General features: G+C 42.2%; 1 protein-coding gene across 2 annotated transcripts; it reads right to left on the reverse strand.

The window, feature by feature from the left end:
* Nucleotides 1–211: 211 nt before the first annotated feature.
* On the reverse strand, nucleotides 212–8,795 carry LOC108597526 (myb-like protein Q). 2 transcript variants are annotated; one of them, XM_017984124.1, is made up of 7 exons: nucleotides 8,660–8,795; nucleotides 7,078–7,366; nucleotides 5,658–5,974; nucleotides 4,382–4,454; nucleotides 3,355–4,316; nucleotides 2,269–2,965; nucleotides 212–2,152 (listed from the first exon to the last, which is right to left on the reverse strand). In XM_017984124.1, exons 2-7 carry the CDS (start codon nucleotides 7,166–7,168, stop codon nucleotides 1,986–1,988), a joined length of 2,307 nt encoding a protein of 768 aa, XP_017839613.1. In that variant the 5' UTR covers nucleotides 7,169–7,366; nucleotides 8,660–8,795; the 3' UTR covers nucleotides 212–1,985. The 2 variants fall into 2 exon arrangements, with proteins under 2 accessions (XP_017839613.1, XP_017839612.1); XM_017984123.1 differs by having other exon boundaries at nucleotides 2,269–2,968.
* Between the last annotated feature and the right edge of the window lie 12,130 nt (nucleotides 8,796–20,925).

Below are 20,925 nucleotides of genomic sequence, written 5' to 3' on the forward strand. Positions count from 1 at the left end.
GTCATTATCCTGTGGTGCTGCAAAGCGAAATCATTTTACCAAATCAAACGCTGGAGGCCGCAGAGGACTCGGGTTTCGAGTCAGACAGCGAGAGTGATTGAAAAATTTTTTAACAGTGTATATCAAGTTGCAATAAAACAAAACTTAAATGCCAAACAAACTGCACTTATGGCTTAAAATATGCAATAAATTCACAGGCGGCATTGTTTGTTTATTTGTATTTCTCATTTTTATTTATTTTTATTTGCTTTACGTGTTACGTTGACGTCAGTTTGACGGCACAAACACATAGAAGTTTCTATTGTATGTGAGAGTATGCATGTGTTGTATATATAAGTACGAGTATGTAAATAGATTAGTTAAGAGCTTGCAGTTACATTTACTTTACACATATCAAATTTACGAGCATTTTATTTTTTATTCTTTTCTTTCTTATTTGTTGTTGCGCATATTTGTGTTGTATGCATTTTTAAACTGCATAATTCCTTTTATTTTACACATGCATAGTTTGCATGTTTCTCATGCTGCTCAGTACATTTAAATTGTTGCTTGTTCGTTAAATATACACACACAAGTTTTAAATTGCAACAAATCAACGCGAATATTTTTCATATGCTTTATAAGTTGTCATAATCATTGGTTCGATATGTTTTTTACTTTTAGCTGCATGATTATTCAAAAGTTCGGTAAGCCGAAATACATTTGTCATTTATATGTTTTGTATTTATAAAATTTTCGAGTTCCTATAATCATTCACTGTATCTAATTAATATTCATAATTATTGCTACTTTATAAGTATTTGGTTTGCCTTAAATTATGTGTTTAAGTGAATTAATTGTTATCACGCCTAAAGTTGTTTTCGTTTGAAATGAACAACAGTTTTTGTTTTTTTTTTTAATATATATTTTAAATACTTGTTTATCTTTGACACAAAGTAATGCATGCTTTCGAACTAAATATACAAATGATTGTTAGCATTTCTTACTAAACACTATAATTTATTTAAAATTATTATGACTACAAGATATGCTGGATTTCTTTACGTATTTCATAAATGGCCTAGAAGAAGCGCCGAGTACATAAACCGAAATTAAATGTAAGCATAAATGTTAAACTGTTGCAACTAATTAGGAAATTACATAATTCATTATTTGTCATTGTTCAGTTTTTTTCGTTATGGATTTTGAGTTACTTAAATTACGTTGTTGTTTATATAAATATATATGCGGGTAAAATGTGTAATAAAACAAACAGTTTTATTCGATTATACATTGAGTTTAGTATGCGCTGCTTGATATTTATTTATGTTTCCATAGTAAGTACATCTATAAATTCATTTTAAAATTTCTAATGCTGTATACATTCATTACAATTGTTCATTGTGTATTTGTTGCTGCTGCTGCTGTTATTGAGTGTGGGACTGCATAGTTTAGTGGGGCAGGTGTGAGCGGGGGTGGGTGGTTCTTTGAACTACGTTTAATGAGTTTTACATTGTTGTTGGTGTTATGGCTTGTAAAATGCATAAACATTCAGCTTAAAAACTAGATTTTGCTCTCAGCAACATGCACACACACACACACACACACACGTGTGTCATGTATATATGTTAGGTATATATGTATTTGTTTTAGTGAGTGCTGCTGATGCAGTCATGATAGGGAGGGCTTTACATTGAAATCCATATAGTAAGTATATACGTTGATATATATATATAGCGACTGCTGAGCTAGTTAAGAGTTCAAAGTTAATGTAGTTTGTGTGTGTATGTCTGACTATTTAATTAGTTGACTGCAAGACTTTCGCATTACATTGTTGTTTGTTTGTTTGATTTGAATATTGAAATCAAATTAAAAATAAATTACATGAGCGCTTAGCATTAGCATATTTGTTGTTCGCTTTATCGTTACGTGTCAGTTGCCAATAATGTTGCGTACTTACGTGGGGGGCGTGGGTTGCTCTCAACTTACAGCACAAACCCGTAACCTCAGTAACCAGTCGCATCGAACAGATCCGGCAGCACCAGCGGCGGACAATTGTGCGGGCTGCAGGTGACGCTGGGCAGCTCGTCCGGAGTGATGGCATCGGTGCAAATGCACTGCAAACAGTTGCCGGTGTCCTGTGGCAAAATCTCACCAATTTTGTATAATTTGCCTGCAGCGAGTGAAGGAGAAAGAGAAAGAGAACAACAACAAGTGAACGTTAGCGCATCTCGTCAACACTATCAGATTAGAGTGTTTTATTGTCGACGGCGTTGACTTTTAACTTACCCAAAACATTGCACATACGCCTCATTGTTGACGCTGTGGTTGTTGTTGTGGCTGCTGCTGCTGCTGTTGGCATTGTTCTTGTTGCCAAAGGCGTTGTTGTTATAATTGTTGTCAACGTGTAGGGCGGCACACTGCGTTGATTGCTGTTAATGCCCGCCACCCGCGGCGTTGCTGTTGTTGCTACTGCTGCTCCTGCTGCTGTTGTTGTTATCGATGATGCAATTGCTGTTGCTTTTGGGTCCATTGTTGGCTGTCGTTGTCTATCGGCGACATCAATGTCTGCACTACGGTTGTCATTTGCAATTAAATCCGTTTGCGCAGCTTTGGGCAACTGATGTTGCTGCTGCTGCTGCTGTGCATGTTGCTGATGTGGGTGCACATCGACTGCTGTTAGTGTAATGTCAATATTGACAACGCTGCCATTGAATTCACTGCTGTAATCATTGTAGGAGCTACGAAAGAACACTGCATCTGCATTGTCAGCAATGTTGTTGCTGCTGCTGCTGCTGTTGTTGTTGTTTGTGCTGCCTTTGCTGCCAACATCATCGATTATTGTGGATGTGGGTGCTTCCTGCTCAACGGCAACTGCTGGCAAGCCATCGTCAAGCGTGTTTGTGCTGTCAACATTGAGTTCCGTCGATGTCAGCCAACGATGAAATGCATCGTCAGCCTGCTCAATATCCTGATCATGTTGCAGCTGCTATATAACAAGTAAATATACATTAATTTCTGACTGACTGTCTGTCTGCGCACACACAAAATGAAATACGCAAATTTAAAAGCCGTCGCCGCCCTTAGGCTAATGGCTACTAAATATTTCTACATAAACTTGGCAATCTTGGCATTTTATTACGCTGAAGTCTCAGCCTCGCTTTCATCTGCATTAAAATGAAATAAATAATAAAACAAGCCGGGCATAAAAAATGCAATTGAAAGGCAGCTGGGCAGTGGGCAAATGGACATTGCTTCAGATTGTACAGCGAAGCACAAGGAAGTGTCCAACTTAAAAAACTTAATTGGCAGCACTTGGGTCAGCGACACTTAACTGCAATCTCGGCAAACTCATTGCTGTTGCACTCTACTCACATTTGTAATGGCAGAAACTGTCGCTGCTTGTTGGCCAATTGTTGTTGTTGTTGTTGCTGTTGTCTTGCTACTGCTGCTGCTGCCAGTTGTTGAGACTTGCTGTGGTCGCTTTGTGGGTGGCACGGGTAAAATATCGCTGTCGGTTTCCGCCTCATCAAAGTTTTTATCAGCGCTCAAGTCTGTGTTAAGTTCAACGACTGCTTTTGCCTTTTGCAGCAACTGTTGCTGCTGCTGCTGCTGTTGCTTTTGTTGCTGCAACAAACGCTGCTTTTCGTGCAACAAATGCTGCTGATGATGTTGATGCTGATGATGTTCGTGCTCCTCCGTCTTATAGTCATAATAAAGCAATGCGGGCAAGTTTTCGGGAAAATTTAAAATCTTACTGGTCGAATGTTGTTGTTGCTGATGTGCGTGTTGTTGCTGATGTGGGTGTTGCTGCAATTGTTGCACATGCTGTGGCTGCTGCTGCTGCTGCTGCTTGGGTAGCTGCTGGGGCTGATAATGCGTTTCCTTGGCTGCCTGATTAACAGGCGTGGCTGCCATATGCTCCACTGGTTGCTGCTGTAACGTTGACGTTGCCAACTTTTGTTCGTGTTTGTGTTGCTTGATGATGTTGTAGTTGCTGTTGCCAGTGCCACTGTTGCTGCTGCTGCTGTCGCTGATGGGCGAACTCTTTTGTTTTTGTTGCTTTATGTCTGCCTTTTTATAATCCGCCTGCTTGCGGCTGTGGTAAACTTCATAGTCATTAAAAGTCTTTTGATTCTTGCGATGCTTATGCCGCTTGCCAACTTTTCTTGCCGCTTTATGCAGTTTTGTTGATTTTCGCGTTGTGGTCTCATACCGATATGGATCTGAATAGTCGCCGTTTGCTGTTGCCGCCGCCGCCGCTGCTGCTGCTGCTGCAGTTGACGTTGATGTTGCCGCCGCCGCTGCTGTCGTCGCTGGGCTTACAATTGTCTTATCTGCGCCAAAGCAAAAGTTTCATATAGTATAACTCGTTAAGCCCAAACACACAAATCCAACTAACCGCATTTCTCCCACCAGCAAAAGATTTCACCGTCCATGCATAGGCAGACCTCGCAGGCATCCGAACGCGGCACCTGTCAGTCCAAAAGAAAAATCAGAAAAAACACAGAGAGCACAGAAAGAATGAAAACCGAAATCAAACAACAAATACAGAATACAAGGGTTTAGTTGTTGACTCTCACTCCCCCAAAAAAATGTCACACAGCAAAGGCAAATGTCAGGCAGTTGTTGTTGCTGTTGCTGCTGCTGCTGCTGTGGTGCAAAGCGATAGATAAACACAATGTAAAAAACAAAAAACAGTAACAGCTGTTGCTATGAAACCAAAACACGCTTAAAGCTTTAATGTAAAAAAAAAACTACATGTTGAACAAATATCAAAATATTGTTTGCATTTCATTTAAATAATTGTTTTCAGTCGTTTATTGTAGTTTAATTTAAGGCACTCAGCTGCACGTGCTGTGGATTAAAGATCAACCAGTAAAAAAGCTTCATGTTAACAATAAACAAAAGCTGCATTGTGCTTTTAATAATTGCATTTCATTTATTTTGTTTGTTGCTCATTATATTTTCAATTCAAAAGTCAAAGCATTGACTTGTATTTTATAGTGTTTTGTAATTTCTTTTATTTAAATGTGAAGCAAAATATTAATATGTTAATCTAAGCTTCAAGCTTTAATTTGAAAGCAATTTATTTGCATTTACTTTAAGTCATGTTGCTCATTATTAAGGCCTTACTTGTAATCAAGAGTCAAGAGTCTCTGAAGTTTTGACCAAATGCAAAAAATAGTTTAAGTATAATTTTTAAATTTTATTAGTGAGCTGAGTTATTGTTTTTCAAATAATAATTTATAAGTACTCATGATCAAACTTTTGCCAATTAATATTTTTAATAGCTTTAAAATTAAACTTTTAATAATTTGGTTTGCATGTTATCTAAAAATAGTTTTGAAACAATTATTTGCATATAATTTAAGCTTTGCTTACGCAGTTAACTCTTTGATATTTTATGTGGCTTTGAAATTAACATTTTACTTGAAATGAAACTACGAGCAAGTTGGATAACTTTGCAAACCCACAAGTTGCAGCTGAGAAGTAACTGTGGCTACGCTAACCGCTCCAACCCCAAATGAATATGCACACGGGCTGGCTGGTGTAGGTGACACCTGTGCGTGTGTGTGTGTGTGTGTTTGCACATATAACAAACTAGACAAGGGAATGGCACAGAGTGAACACAGCTGGGGAGTGAGCGTAAGTGTGCAGTTCTTGCGATTGCTTACCTTTTGGCCATGTGTGTACTTGTGGCCATTTGTAAAACATGCCGCAGCACGGCTGTGCGGCTCCAAGTCATCCTCATCGCTGCCGCTGGCTGTAATTGTCAACTGTGCCTGGGTGGGCTTTGAGTGCAAACTGCTGCTGCCGTCGCCATCGTCATTATTATCAGCATCATCAACGTTCTGAGCTCGCTGCTGGAGCAGCTCAGCATCGCTTAGCATTTGCTCGGACAGCAGGCGAGCATCGTATTTGGCCTGCGATTGTGCAGTGTCCAGGTCATAGTTGAAATCATCATGCTCATCCGAGTACTCAAACGGCAATGCTGTAGTTGGTGTTGGTTGCAGGTGTTGTTGTTGTTGTTGTTGGTTGTGCAGCGTGAGTGGCAAAAGAAAGAGGCGAGTAAGCAAAAGCAAAAAGCCGTAATAAGCCGCTGTTGATATTTGGCTGGGCATTAAGCATTCAACAGTCTCAACAGTTGTCTAAGCTGAAAGCTATTTTTGTGGCAAGCGGCTCGGCGGCAAGCTGCTGCCAATGTGCGCACATAAACTGCCAACTGGAGAGCGTTTTATGAGGCGCATATATATATTTATTTGATAAATTATCATAAAAAGGCAAATAATAAAAAGCATAACATTCGCAAGCACTTGGAAATAAATCAAAAGCCAGCGCATAAAACATACAACATACATTTGTATATGTATGTGTGTGTGTATGCATGTGTGTGTGTTTTATGGCAAGCGCTGACATTTGTCATTAAATCAAAAGGCTGCGCTCATTATGACATAAAATCTGTTGTAAAACACAATTCATAAAACACGCGGCGCACTGATTTCATTTAAAACAAATGTTCAAAACATTTGAGACAAATTCTATTAAACATTTTTTATTTTTAAATGATAAGCACCAATAAATCTTCAAGAATTCTTTAAATATTTCTTTTAAATTAAATTTAAATTCTAGGCAGGATTCCAAAATCGGCTATGAGCAGCTCAGAGCTAACTTTTCGCAGCAAGAGATTTTTCATAAACGGTAACTCTTAGTGGCTCTAACTAAATATTCTGTGTGTGCTAAAGGCTTCGACGCTACTGCTCGCACATTAGCATTAGCATAAGTATTATATTCGTATGTATTATGTATCTTTGGCAGCTATGGCAGTGGTCTGTAAGCCTTCCAGGATTTGTTTTGAGTTATATCAAGCTAAAATCTCTAAAGATTTCTGTTGCCGCACTGAATAATAAATATATATATTTCTAAGCTTAAGCTCTATGAAAACTTTTTAATATAATTTTATTTTTTAAGCTTGACTCTCATATTAAATTTTCAGTACTTGCTTGTAAGTAATGCAATTATTTTTTAAATTAAAAGTTGGTCTGCCAGGGGTTAAGCAGCTGTATTACTTCGTTTTAAACGTTTTTAAGGACTCACCCATAGCTAGCTGGCCCAGACAGTGTAATCCACAAATGTTGCAGCTGTGACAGAGAAGCAAATAAAACCACAAGGAATTGATGCCTGTCATGCTGATGCTGCTGCTGTTGCTGTGCTGTTGCTGTTGCTGATGCTGTAGCAATTGCTTGTTCTTCGTTTTTTATTGTTGTTGCCTATAATCCAGAGAATGCTGTTGCCGTTTCCGCTTTGCTTGTGGATTTCACGGATCGCACACTGCACTTAGTCGCACATTCTTTTGCTTTTCGAGCACACAAAATAAACACGCAACCTTCGCACACACACAAAACGACTAAGTTTTAGTTTTAGTTGTAGTTGTTGTGCTCTGCGTGTGTGTGTGGGCGTGCGTGTGTGCTTGCAGCTTAGTTTATTTTTATACAAGTGTCGCAGCACAAATTGCTGTGTTTGTTTGTTTGTTTGGCGCTCTGCAAGGTTTTTGTTTTATTTATACTATTATACGTTGACATGCGACTGGGAAATGTTCAACGTTATGCAGCTGCCCGCATAAGTAGGCAATGCTTTTTGTCTTGCCTCGTTTCCTCTGCGCTTTTATCAGCGGCTGCCTTTGCCCATGCACATTATCTGCGCTCCCAAGTGCTCCCTGCTTATATTCAATTCATTTGCCAAGTTGGTAATCGCCCCACAGTGATTTGCCCCCACCCCCGGCTACGTGCCATAGTCAGCCAGCCAGCCAGCCAGGCAGGCAACTAACCAACAAGTGTTTCAACGCGTCGGGTCTACGTGCTTGGCAGCTGGCGCATGTATTGGGCAATTGCGAAAATGAAATCAATGCCATTAACTAATCAAGAGTAGTTCGAATACAAAATTAAAGCAAGCGCCTTAAATTGAAAGGCTCACGCCTTTGCTTATTTTGTAGGCCATGCGCAGTCAGCGAGGCGTATCACTAAAAGGATTGGCAGCAGTACACTCAGCGCTAATGCCGCAGCTTGGATTCGCATAAAGTGTTTATCGGCAAACAATGCGAAGGTAAATGCACTGTCAGTGTGCTTAATTTATGGCATAAAAGACGGGACAGTCGGGCAGCAGCAGCAAAGCGCAGACAAATAAACACTTCAGCTAAACAATTCGCCAGAGGGCTGCGGAAGTGAGTAGCTAAAGCAAAAAGCAGCAGCGGCAAAGGCAACAAAAAAACAAAACAAAAAATTTATATATAGCAAAGAGCAGGAAATCAGAACGTGAACGAAATGAAAGCATCCCGCAGGAGAGCAAAAGCGGAAATTCATTGCCAGACGCTGGAAGTGTGAGGAATAAGCGCAATTTGCAAACACACACGCTAAAACAAAAGCAACTTTCATAGCAGATAAGTGAGACACACACACACACAGAATCGTTTGGTAAACAGTCAATGCGCCACGCAGCGTATGCGCAATATTTGTTTAACTTTTAATTTGTAAGAATCTACGTTGCGACTGTGCACTTAACTGTTCAAATTGGCATTGCCATGCATATATGCATTTATATTTTTTATGAGTCACACACACACACAGACACACACACACATGCACATTTTATGCTTTTAATGCGACGCTAATTATATAATTACATTTTATGTTAATTAAATGCAGGACAGTCAAACAGACATACAGTTGAATTTTTGATATTTTTGCGCTATCAATTGACGTTGCACCGACAGCGGCTACGCGGCGGCTACGTAATGCGACTTGTGTGACTTAACAGGCTCAACGTTGCGTCGCCCACTGTTAGCGCTGAGTGACATGCAACGTGTATTTATTACAGTCCAACAGCATCCTGCTTAGCCCAAACAACTCAATTTCAAACACTCACTCACAAGCGCTCTCTGTTAAGCTGTGAGCGCGCGCTCTCTCTCTCTCTCTATTAATGTTTATGAATGAGTTGAGTTAACAGCGCGCTAACAGTGAGTGCAATGTAAAGTGAGATTGCAGCTGTTATGCTTATCAACTACGTTTATATTCAAATTGCATTAAAATTGCTGCACTTTTGTGTGCCTTTTTGGCTGACAATTGCATTTAGGGCTGTTGATTGCAGTGTGTGGGCGTGTAGACGTGTGTGGGTGAGAAAACAATGCGCATATAAAGCCAAGATTTAATACACTACGCTACGTTACACACACCCATGCCATTAACTACAGTTGACGCCTTGCTGAGTTTTGAGTGTAAAGCGGCAAATATGTAAATGGGCTTGCATAGCAGGCGCTGTCACAGCAGCAAAATCGTAGGCAGAGCAGCGGCATGTGGGGACGACGACAGAGTGACAGACGTCGGGACGTGAAGTCGTTGCTCTGTAGCTTGTTAGACATTACAATGCGTGTTTGTGTCAGGATAACTGTCAACAGTTGCCTTTCAGTTGCTGCTATGCTTAGACTTTTTGCAAAAAATGAAAAAGTTCCTTTTAGAAATTTTCATGTGCATTACATAAAATAACAATAATTTTCGCTGTCACGCTGGAGTTTTGGCAAACAACACAATGACAAATACTCATCAGCATAGGCATCAATTTTCTTTGTTGTCGTCGTTGTTGTTGTTGTTGTTGTTACTCAGCTATGCGCAACAGTTGGCACTTGACATATGATATAAGTTATTTGATATATGGCATAGATATGTCATAAATATATAACACGCCATGCCAATCGATTTATTTCCGGTCGTGCCGGGTAAACGGAAATCAATGAGCGTTGACATTTGCAAAATATTAAACAGGCCCCTTGCTATTTGTTGTTGTTCATTTTTTATGCTAATGCAAAAATGTAAGTTGAAATATTAGAGCTGTAAATTTAAACAAAAATTGCTTATAGCAAATTGCTCTGGGTACAAACCCGAACCCGAGCAGCCTATAAATTATGACAGACTCTTAGGCAATTATATTTTTTTTAATAAAACTGTCAACTGCTTTTGTTTTAATTTGTTTAGCTTGCGCTTATTGTTATTTGCGCATAAGGCGTAAATCCTTTTTAAGCTGAGCCACGGCTAAATGTCAGCAAGTTATGCCATAAATATTAAAATCAACACGTATTGTTTTAAAATTTAAATTGCCTAAACATTTGCATAGCTTGCTCTTGCTCTTGGGCTTGGACTAGGTTTGCTTTTAATGGCACAAAGGACACGTGTTTACGGCCTAAGTTTATGCAAATTAAATAACAATTATAAATGCCAAGTAGACACTTTGGGCCAGGCGAGGTCAGCACTGTCGCTCTCTGACTCTCTGGCAAGTAAATATTTAAAACGACAAAGCGTATTTGACACCAGAGCGCTTTAGGTCCACTTGACCATGCAAATTGAATAGCAATGAATGCCTACAAGCAGCTGCAGGCACTTGTCAATGCCACTGTAGCTAGCTTATGTTTGTCTCTGCCACACTGTGTGTGTGTGTGTGTGTGTGTGTGTGTGTGTGTGTGTGTGTGTGTTTTTTTTTTTTTTTTTTTTTTTTTTTTTTTAATTAAAAAACAAGGACGTTGACAAGCCACCGCCCGTGCGTACAAGTGTGGCCCTTGCGAAACCAGAGACAAGCCTGTTTTATCATCGTTAGCTTCTCCGCCGGAACTACCGCTAGGTATTACTTCGGCGGAGAGCATAGCCTTATCGGCTGCCGTCTGATCTGCGGGTCTGCTCTTCTCGTCTCAGCTCCTTCATGATAGAGTTCGCCATTTCGTCCACTGCTTCCCAATTGTCTACGCTTGCCAACATGAACCGCACCAGGTTCGCTGGGGCCAGTGGTTCTCCATACCTTCCTTGTATGCTTTCCCTCTTCATTCTAAATCGTGGGCATATGAAGAATACATGCTCAGCGTTTTCTACGTGTCCTGGGCCGCACGCCCAGCAGAACGGATCTTCCTCGTGTCCGTATCGAAAGAGGTATTCTTTAAAGCATCCATGGCCGCTCAGGAGCTGTGTCAGGTAGTAGTTTACCTGTCCATGCTTCCTGGTAACCCACTCCATGACGTGCGGGATAAGCGTGCGGGTCCAGGCTCCCTTCCCTGATGACCTCCACCTATTCTGCCACTCTTCTAGGGAGATCCGCCTACTCTCTTCCCTGTTCACTCGGTGCGTGTTTCCATTACGGACAAGCTCTCGCACGTGGATGTCGAAGGGCGTCAGACTTGCCAGCACTTCAGCTGCGTCTTCTGATATTGTGCGGAACGCGCTTGTGATTCTTATCGCACAGGTCCTGTAAACCGCTCTTATGTTTTTTATGTACGACTTGTTCCCCAGTGCTCCTACCCAGATGGGTGCTGCGTAGTTCGTTATCGAGCGAACCACGCCACTGAGGAGTCTTCGTCGCATTTCTTTCGGGCCTCTGGTGTTTGGCATAATGCGGGCTAAGGCTGAGCACGCAATAGAGGCTTTCTCGGCTGACATCTGCAGGTGGGACTTGAAGGACAGTCTATGGTCCAGTAATACCCCTAGGTATTTGATATACGGTCGGGATGTTATCACCGTGCTGCCTACGGTGATATTCGCTCTTTCAACCGTCTTCCTTGAGCTTATGAGGACGGCTTCCGTTTTGTGCTCTGCGAGACTTAGTCCTGCCTTGGCTAGCCATTCCTGTGCCTGCAGGATTGCTGTGTTGGCGATTCTCTCGGCTTCGTTAACATGCTTGCGACAATTGCCACATCGTCCGCAAACCCAATCATCTTAACCCCCGTTGGAAGTTCCAGTCTTAGGATCCCGTCGTACATCACGTTCCATAGGGTCGGTCCCAGAACCGAGCCCTGCGGAACACCTCCCGTGACTTTGTACTCCTTTGTACCCTCGTTCGTTGTGTATTGCAACGTTCTGTTGCTAAGGTAGCTCCCTATTATTCCTGTCAGGTATGGGTTGTCCGTCATGTTAGCGAGGCATTCCATGATTCTCTCCCAGCTTGCCGAGTTAAAAGCGTTCCTCACGTCGAGCGTTACCACCAGGCAATATTCCTTATTTCCCCACCTCCAGCGTTTTCCCTCTATAGCTTGCCTAGCTAGATCTGCGACTTCCTGGATAGCCTGCCTTGTGGATCGAGCTTTCCTGAAGCCAAATTGCAGATCGGAGAGTCCTCCAGCTCTGTCAATCTCCTTGTTGAGTCTACTGCAGATGATCGCTTCCAAGGCCTTCCCTATAGTGTCGAGTAGACAGATAGGTCTATACCCTGAAGGATCTTCAGGCGGTTTGTTTCCCTTTGGGATTAACACCAACTTCTGCAATTTCCATATATCAGGGAACACTCCTTCCCGTATACACGTTGTGAAGACGGAGGCGAAGTAGTTGGGCTGTAGCTCAAGGGCCCTTTTTGCAATTCCGCTGGGGATTCCATCGGGGCCTGGCGCTTTCCCAACTTTGATTTTTCGAGCCACCGACAGGATTTCGTCCTGCGTCACGTACTCGAAGGTGGTCTCGTCCCGGTTCGCGATATCTGTTCTCAACCTCTGCCTTGGCGGTTGGTGGGGAAACAGGTGTGCAACTGTATTTGCAAGTATTGCCGGGTCTGATGGGCTGGCTGGTCTGAAAGCGTGTAGTCTCTTCATGGCCAGCTTGTACGCAGAACCCCAAGGATCCGCCTCGGCTTGGTCACAAAGCTCCAGGAACAGCTTCCTTTTGCTTTCCTTGATCCTGGTTTTGAGGATGCGTCGTTTCTCCCTAAAGGCTATTAGCCGGAGTGCTGCGCTGGGGTTACCCGCTCGTAAGGCTCTCTGGGACAGCCGCCTTGCTCGAAGACAATCCTTGCGAGACTTGGCAATATCCTCGTTCCACCAATATACGGGTTGCTGCTTGGATCCCCGACCTGATTTGAGCATGGATGCATCACATGCTTGTGTCAGCCTGGCCATGGCCTGTCTTGCCCTGGCTGTTGCCGTGCCATTGGTTTCCGGGCCATGGAGCATGAGCTCGAATACCTCCCTGTCCAGTGTGTCCACCTTATACCGGACTAGCCTGGTGGGTGCATGAGTGCTGGAGCGCTTATGGATCTCTGTTATAACTGCGAGGTGATCACTATGGGTATAGTCCTTGCAGACCCTCCATGAGGCCCTCGGGGCTAGTGAACTGCTTACGAACGTGAGGTCTATCACCGAGCCTGCTGTTCCTCTGCTGAAGGTGTGTTCACCACCCTTGTTCAGGAGCACTACATCCAGTGCCGCCAAGGAGTCAAGGACCGCTCTTCCTCTTGGGTTGGTGTTGGCACTTCCCCAGTCTGTCGCCCATGCGTTGAAATCCCCGGCTATAATGAGTGGTGTCCTGTTTCTCGCGTCGTTGACCAGCCTATCGAGGATAACGGTGTACTCCGCCATGCTAAGTGATGGTGCTAGGTAGCAGCTATAAATATATAGCCCGTCTGCCTTGGCACGTATAAAGCCGTTGTGCGCTATGTTTTCTATGAGGGGGGAGGCCCGTTGGCCACAGTTCCAGACAGCTGCCTTACGTGATCTGTCTCCGGCCCAGGTGTTAGAGGCTTTAATCCTGTAGGGTTCGCTCAGTATGGCCACATCAGTCTTGGTCTCTCTTATCCTTTGCGCAAGCAGGTCCTGTGCCGCCTCGCAGTGGTTCAGGTTTAGCTGATATATGCGTGTCGTCATTTCTTGTTTGCTCGATTAAGCGCCTTTTTAAGGTACGGGCACCTGCTGCTGTTTGCCGAGTGGTCAACTGCCTGCTCTCCCTTCCTTACGCAAAGTATGCACCTTGGACTTTTCTCGCATTTTTTCGTCTGATGGCCTGTTTCTCCACAGCTGAAGCACCTGTCTTTGCAGTCGTCGTTTTCTGGGCATCGAAAAGCCACATGCCCGAAGTCCATGCACTTAAAGCATCGGACGGGTTGGACCTTCCTCCTTATTCGGCAGATTAACCCACTACGCGCACCTTCCTACCTCTACCCAGCTTGTTAGCCGAGTCGGTTGGGAGTCTCAGTGTTGCTGTCTGAGTACCGCCATACGCTTTACGGAGCGATACTATGCACGATCTCGACGCCCCCACTTCCCCAAACTGCGTGATGAGGGCCTCTAGCAGTTCCTCCTCTGTGGTGACCTCGTCGATGTCCTTAACCTCAATGGCTGTGGTCTCTGTAAGCGCGATTACTTCGACTTTAGAGCCTAGAAAGTTTTGGACAGCCTCGTGTACGTCCCTCGTGTTTGGGTCTGCTGATTTTGATAGCTCAAAAAGCAACTCACCCTTTGCTGTCTTCCTTATGCCCTTAACATGGCTAGCAAGCATTTTTAGTTTTGGCTCGGCCTTAACGGATCGCAGAATATCCGCATAGGATGTATCCTTCGAACCTCTAACTATAATGGCGTCCGGCTTGGCTGTCTTGGCTCTCTTCGGTCGCTTGGATACTGTTCTCCATTTCTCGCTGCTTCCGTCTGACGGGTTGGTCTGCGTCTGTGCCTGTGCTGATACCGGTATCTTGGCTTTGTTGACCGGACCTCTTGATTTCTTAGGAGTGGGCGGTGGTGACACCGGGTCTCCTCTCTCTTCCCTGGTTCTCTTCCCTTCCGCCGCCTTTGGCTTCGGTGCTGGTTCCTCTACTCTCTCCTCATCCGCTGCCGTGTACAGTTCCATGATACTATCAACCAGATTTCTCATGGGTTGGTGTATCGTTCTCCGTCCTTCGAGCATTTTGCTCAGGGCTCTAATTTTTTCCCCCAGTGCTTCAAAGCTCCGTGGTTTCTCGGCAGCCGAGGGTTGTGACTCCGTCGTCCCGTTTACGGGGGTCGTAGTGCCCGGCTGTTGCTCTGCACGAACCGTTGCCGTCTGCTTTGGAGATCGAAGGGTCTTCCTGTCCTTCTGGAACGGGTTGAAGGTGGGCTCCGAGCTGTAGCCACTCTCTCCAGCGTTGTCTCTCACATATTTGAGGCTTGTCGTAATATCTGCCACGGTGGCCAAGTTTGCCACCACCGAAGCATTGCGGTCATAGGATGTCGACGACCGGGGGCCCGCTTGCTCACCCCTCGAAGTCGCCGGTACTGGGGATCCGACTCCCTGCACCGTAAGGTTGGTTTTTTTAGGACCTTCCATGTTGATTTTTATTTCTGGGAATCACCCATAGCATTTATTTAAGGTCTTACTGCCAGACCATGATCGCCTTCTCGCTTTTGCTAACCCTTGAACGGTTGTTCAGAGGGCCACCCGGGAGTTACTTGACCATAGTGGTCGGCAGTAGCGAGCTGCTTGTCGTGCTGCGAGTGGAATCGATCTGGCCCCTGCCAAGTTAGAGGCAGTCAGAGACTTTTCGCTGTTAGGCACCAATCTGGCACGACCAACTCCGTTTTGTTTGCCCTTTAGTCGCCTCGTACGACAAGCGGGTGTACTGTGGAGGTATTCTATTGCCCGCCGTCCACACGGTGTGGTGTGTTGTGGTGTGTGTGTGTGTGTGTGTGTGTGTGTGTGTGTGTGTGTATTCGTATTTGTTGCAAATAAATAAATACTTGCGGCCAATTTGCTTAGAGAGCACGTGCACACGATTTTAATTAAATTACAACCAACACTGCATATTCATTCACAAAAGCTGTACAAATATTTATTCAACAGCCCCCCACATAAGCAAATTGTAATTGTTTATAAAATTAAATTTACTAATTTTGTTAGTTTCACTCTTAGCTTATGCTTTTTGCTATCGATTCGCATTTATGCAGTTAAGCTGCAAATTGTCGCTTGGCGCAAATAGAGTGTTAAAAATTGTTCAACTTTTTTCTCTGCTCTTGTTGCCGCCCAAGCGCAACTTGATAAACTAACTTTCGCACACACACACACACACACGTATGTGTATGTATGCAAAGTTTTGCAAACTAACAACAATATGAAAATACAATTTGAAAAGCAGCACAAAACATTCACTGAAACGAACTTGGCAAACTTTGGTACTTTTTAGCACAAAACGCATTTTTATCGTGACTCTATACACTGTCGCCACTGAAAGCGTCTATGGGGCAAGGATATTATCGAGCCGGAAGTGTGAAGTGGCATAACTTCAACTACTTTTAAATAACATTTAATAGAGTCTGCATATGCAGCTCGATACAAAGCTAGCTTATTAAATTATACATTTATGTTAGATTTGTTGAAATAATTTCTATTCATTTAGTGCTCAACAGCTAAACTGGCCAGACTTGCACACAATTTTAATGAGAAATTGATAATCGTTTTGGAGCACAAAGCACAAGGCAAGAAATCATTACTATATATATGTCCTCAATAGTTCTCAATAAGCACAAGACTATGCATGCTACACTGAGTAAACTCTGATTAATTTAATTAGTTCTCTTATCAATGCGTTTGCAGTTTGTGAAAAGCCAATCAATAATATGTCATAGCTACTTGTATGCCAACATTTAATTTAAATTCTTAACATAAAAATTAAATGGAAGTTCACATTTTCTCAGCATAATTTGTATATAATATTTATTTTAAATAACTCAACTTCTTGCCATTTAAACATTTTATACTCCTTTATTTCAATCAAAAGTATATAACTGTACAACTGAAGCTGTAGAACTTTCTTAATATATTCTGCGTATGCTCCCTTACTTTGATCTATATAATTAGAAGCCTGCAGTGCCTCACAATGAGGCTGATTAAAATGCGCACTGGGCGCAGACATTAGGTTGAAATCAAATCATTTGTGCTTTCTAATTGCAAAGAACAACTTAAGTTGGAATTGCAAAAGATGCGCAAACTTCAGCCAAAGTACTATTGCCACCTGCAATTAGAAAAGCGTGCAAAAGCAAAGAGCAATAGCAATGGCGATGGCAATGGCAATGGCAAAAAGAAAAGTGCAACGCAAAGAAGTATGAAAGATTACTGAAAGCAATTTAAAGAACAACAGCGAACAAAATGTAAAGAATAGAAATAAAATTACCGTTGCCTTGACAATTATAAAGCTGGGAAAAAGCAAAAGCTAACTTTAGTAGCGCCCCTCGGCCCAACAATGCGCGCGCCACGCTCACTTTGGAACTTTGCTAAAGTGCATGGCCGGAGTGCAGCTGCGGCTTTAATCTAGTCTGTGTTAGCTGTAGCCTGAGGATAATCCAGAGCGCATATAATTTACACTAAGCTACGGCATTTGTGCCAAAGCCAAGAGCTTATGAAAAATGCATAGGACACAATTAAAATGTCGCCACTTGCACACGAAGCTGACCAGAGCGTTGAAACCCACTAAATGGGCTTATGACTGTTGCTAAATAAATGAGCGTGGGCACATAAACAAATAAACAAAACACAAACACACACACACATACAGAGCATTTAAACAATTACCTTGTATAAACAAGAGCAGCGCAGTTGTTTACTTTGCATTAAGAGGGCCAGAGCCCAGCATAAAATTAAGCAAATTATTGGCAGCCAGCATAAGGCCTGACATGGTTAAACAATTGAACCTTTTTGACCTTTTTCTTTCTTTTTTTTTGTTTTTTATTGCCAACCATAAAACGAATGTTACCGGCTGTCTAGTTGGTCTTTTATTGCGCATAAATCTCAGTGCGTAAACGCCACAAACACAAAGCAACGAAAGATATATGCGCCAGCTATTGTTAGCAAATACATAAAGCTCAATATAATTTGCTGGCAATTTCCAAGCGCTTTAGCTTGTTGATTTTTAATATATGAAAAAAACAAAGTCTTAGCTGCTTATGAAGCGTTTGATTGATTTTTAATTAATATGCATGCGCTTGATTATTAATAATTTAAATACAAACACTAACAATTAAAATGCCATAAATATATGCGCGTTACGCATACGTCAAGTAATCCCAGCAGCAGCTTGCATGTTGTTGACTGTTGGCAAGCTGCGCTAATTGCTTTAATTGCGAGCAAAACAAGCCAATAATTATGCATGTATTGTGTGTGGGTGTGTGTGTGTACGAAAGTTGCCTGTAGCTTTATTTGTTAGCTCAGGCAGCAGCGCAAGAGATAGCTAGAGAGCAAGAGAGAGTAGCAGATTGCTGACTGTCAGCTAATAAACAACACGCAGATGCAATTAATTCCAGCTGCAAATATGCCAAGCAGCTGATTGCTTGGCTTGTTTAAACTTTGTCACAATAAAGCTGCAACTGCAACTGCAACTGCAACAGCAACTGCTGCTGCTGTTGTTGCTTGCAAGCCCAGCGGCTGTACTAAATACACTGGCAAATTAATTAAACAAATTGCTGCTTGTTTTAGTTATGAAATTGCTTCTAGGCCTGCGGCGCCAGCCAGGCCTTATGACAAATTGCTGTTGTTGCAGTGTATGAAAGCTGCCAGCTTCGATAAATTGCAGGCACGTAAATAAAATGCAACTGCAACTGCAGCAGCAGCAATCACAGCTCAGAACTGTGTCAACAGCAGCAGCAGCAGCAGCCATGGCAAGTGCTTTACCACTGAAAATTTATATATATGCTGCGCATATGTGCTTAAGCATCATGTGGCAAGCGGCATAATGATGTGGCAGGCGGCACACTTGCTGCCTGCAATAACTGCGGCCGCACTGATTAAGCGCCGTAAGATTATTATTAAAATAAAAGTGCGGCTGCGTCTGCAGCAGCAACATTTTAATATTTTAAAAGCTACTTTAAGCTGGCAGCGTCAACATAATTATTACGCATACGCAGTGTAACTTCGCCAGCAAGCGCTAAACTTACAGTAGCCATAAAAAACAGCATTCCGAACTTAAATTAGCAGACACTAATACGAGCTAATTATGAAAACAATTGAAAAACAATTATCAACCGCAAAAACGTTTACAGCAGTGATTAATTTATTTCCAGCAAAGCGATTTAAATTAAAGACTCATTTTTATAGCTAAAAAAAATATAATGAAAAGTGGAAACTTAATTACACATTTTTATTGAACTTCAGTTTTTTATTGGTCCTCAAAACAAAATTCCCTAAATATTTAACCATTCAGTTACTTTTTCTACACAACTGTCCTTTGCTAATACATGCTAAAATTTAAAATTTTAAATCGCTTTATACTAAATACATTTTTCCAAAGCTTGCACTCAGCGCCACTGATAGTTTATTTTAAATTGTTTGCGCTTGTGCGTATTTTTTTGTTGTTAGCATTGTGTCTGGCTGTCATGCACACACACACACACACACGCATACACTCGCGCATAGCATGTTACATGCAACAGTTTTAATGCCACACAAGCCAGCCATACAGCTAAATAATTGTTTCGCAGCTTAGTAATAACTATTTACGCTATGTATGCAAACAAAAGAGAGCAACGAAATAGACAACAAATTAATGAAAAGCTGTAAATAACACACATCGACTAAATAAATATTGTTCAATGGCTACATAATATGCGTTGAAAATATTTCGCATTACTATAAAACGCATAAGCAAACAGCGAGCGTTAATTAAAAATCCAAATAGAGTGTCATGTAAATGCAAAATAATCAAAAACATTCACAATTAGCTTTGAGCCTTTTATGCTTTTAAAACAGTCTGTCAAATTGAAATCTGGCTGAGCTAAATTTTTAATATCTCAAATGCATTTGCTGGAAACAATTTACAAAGGGCTGAAAAGTTCCATGAGTTTTCAGCACAAGTAGGCGTGGCAGATCCTACAAAGTATGCAATTATATGTTTAAATGCAGTTTGTCTTTTTACAGCTCTTGCTTTTATGTTGTCTCTCAGTCTGCAAAACTGCATCTTCTTCGATGTTTGAAGTTCTTAAGCTTTAGCTTGTGTCGCTTCTAAACTAACAAACAGCAACTGCCTATTTTCATTGCCATTTTAATTTATACTAAGCATAAATTATGCAAGCTTTGTTAGCAATTGTTTTAATGCCTCTACTAAGCGACTGTGTTGTTGTGTAAGAGATTTACGAATAATTGATTTTTATTACTAGCGAAGATAGTTTATTTCAAAGCTAAAGCGCTTTAAGCGCGTGCTAAGCGCCGACCATACGTTTATTATGCCATTTGTATCTATATGGGGCTTTCAGAGCCCGTTGGATTTCAATTCATTGTTGTTAGCAAAAAGTTGCTCGTAAATTTAGCGCTGACAAAAACTGAAGCAGAAACTTCAGGCACGTTTTAGTGCGCGCGAGTCAGTCCACAGTCGCCTTTGTCTGTTGACGCACTTCTTCTAATCGTAATTGATTGATTGATGGATGGCTGGCTGGCTGGCTGGATGAATGAATCTATGTAGGTTTGTAGTGTGGACTAACCAAAGCCAGCTGCTCGCCGCTGGCATTAAAGCAACTTTTGGCTGCCAATAGTCGCACAATTCGGCGCGTTTAATCTTTAATTAAGGGCAACCGATAGACAAGTTTTAGTAGCAGCAGCAGCATAGGATGCTCCCACCAACAGCTTAAGTGATGCGTTAAGGCCGCCTCAAACTGGCTTGCGGCTGACTCGAGAAAACTTAAGCAAGAAATCTTTTGACAGTCAAGCAATTTTACGAGCATTGCAAATAAATTGAGTTACGAGCGAACAGCATAAAATGCCAAAGGGCGCAACTGAAACAACAAATATGCAAATGGACACTTGACAAAGATGCTCCATGCAGCCGCAGCAGGCCAAGAGGGCCAAGTGCAAGGGGCAACGAGAGATCGAGGCTTAAACTCAACACGAGACAAAAGACAAAAGGCTGGAGCCAGGCAGTTTTCGACTCCGAAAGCGAAAATCCCATTAAAATTCAATTGCCTGTAAATGAAGTGAGGAGGCAGGCAGGCAGGCGAGCTTATGGGCTGGCTCAAGCTACGGCTTCAACTCAGACAGGGCCAACGGATGTTGTTTGTCACTTAATTAAGGTTAATGTGCTCGACGGCCAAGTCTAACTGACTCACTGACTGACTGACTGACGGACTGACTGTCGGCAAGGATTAACTTTGGATTTGTAAAACAAGTTTTATGCGTAATTTAATTTCTAATGAAAATATCCTGG

Source organism: Drosophila busckii, chromosome 2R (genome assembly GCF_011750605.1).
Source record: "Drosophila busckii strain San Diego stock center, stock number 13000-0081.31 chromosome 2R, ASM1175060v1, whole genome shotgun sequence".
NCBI lineage: Eukaryota > Metazoa > Arthropoda > Insecta > Diptera > Drosophilidae > Drosophila > Drosophila busckii.

Excerpts from the sequence above, each read along its gene's own strand:
- LOC108597526 (XM_017984123.1), bottom strand. The coding sequence starts at position 7,168 with ATGACAGGCATCAATTCCTTGTGGTTTTATTTGCTTCTCTGTCACAGC. Across the intron at positions 5,975-7,077 it reads TCTGGGCCAGCTAGCTATGG|CATTGCCGTTTGAGTACTCG; the intron begins GTGAGTCCTTAA and ends CACCAACTACAG. Across the intron at positions 2,969-3,354 it reads CAGTTTCTGCCATTACAAAT|CAGCTGCAACATGATCAGGA; the intron begins GTGAGTAGAGTG and ends CTTGTTATATAG.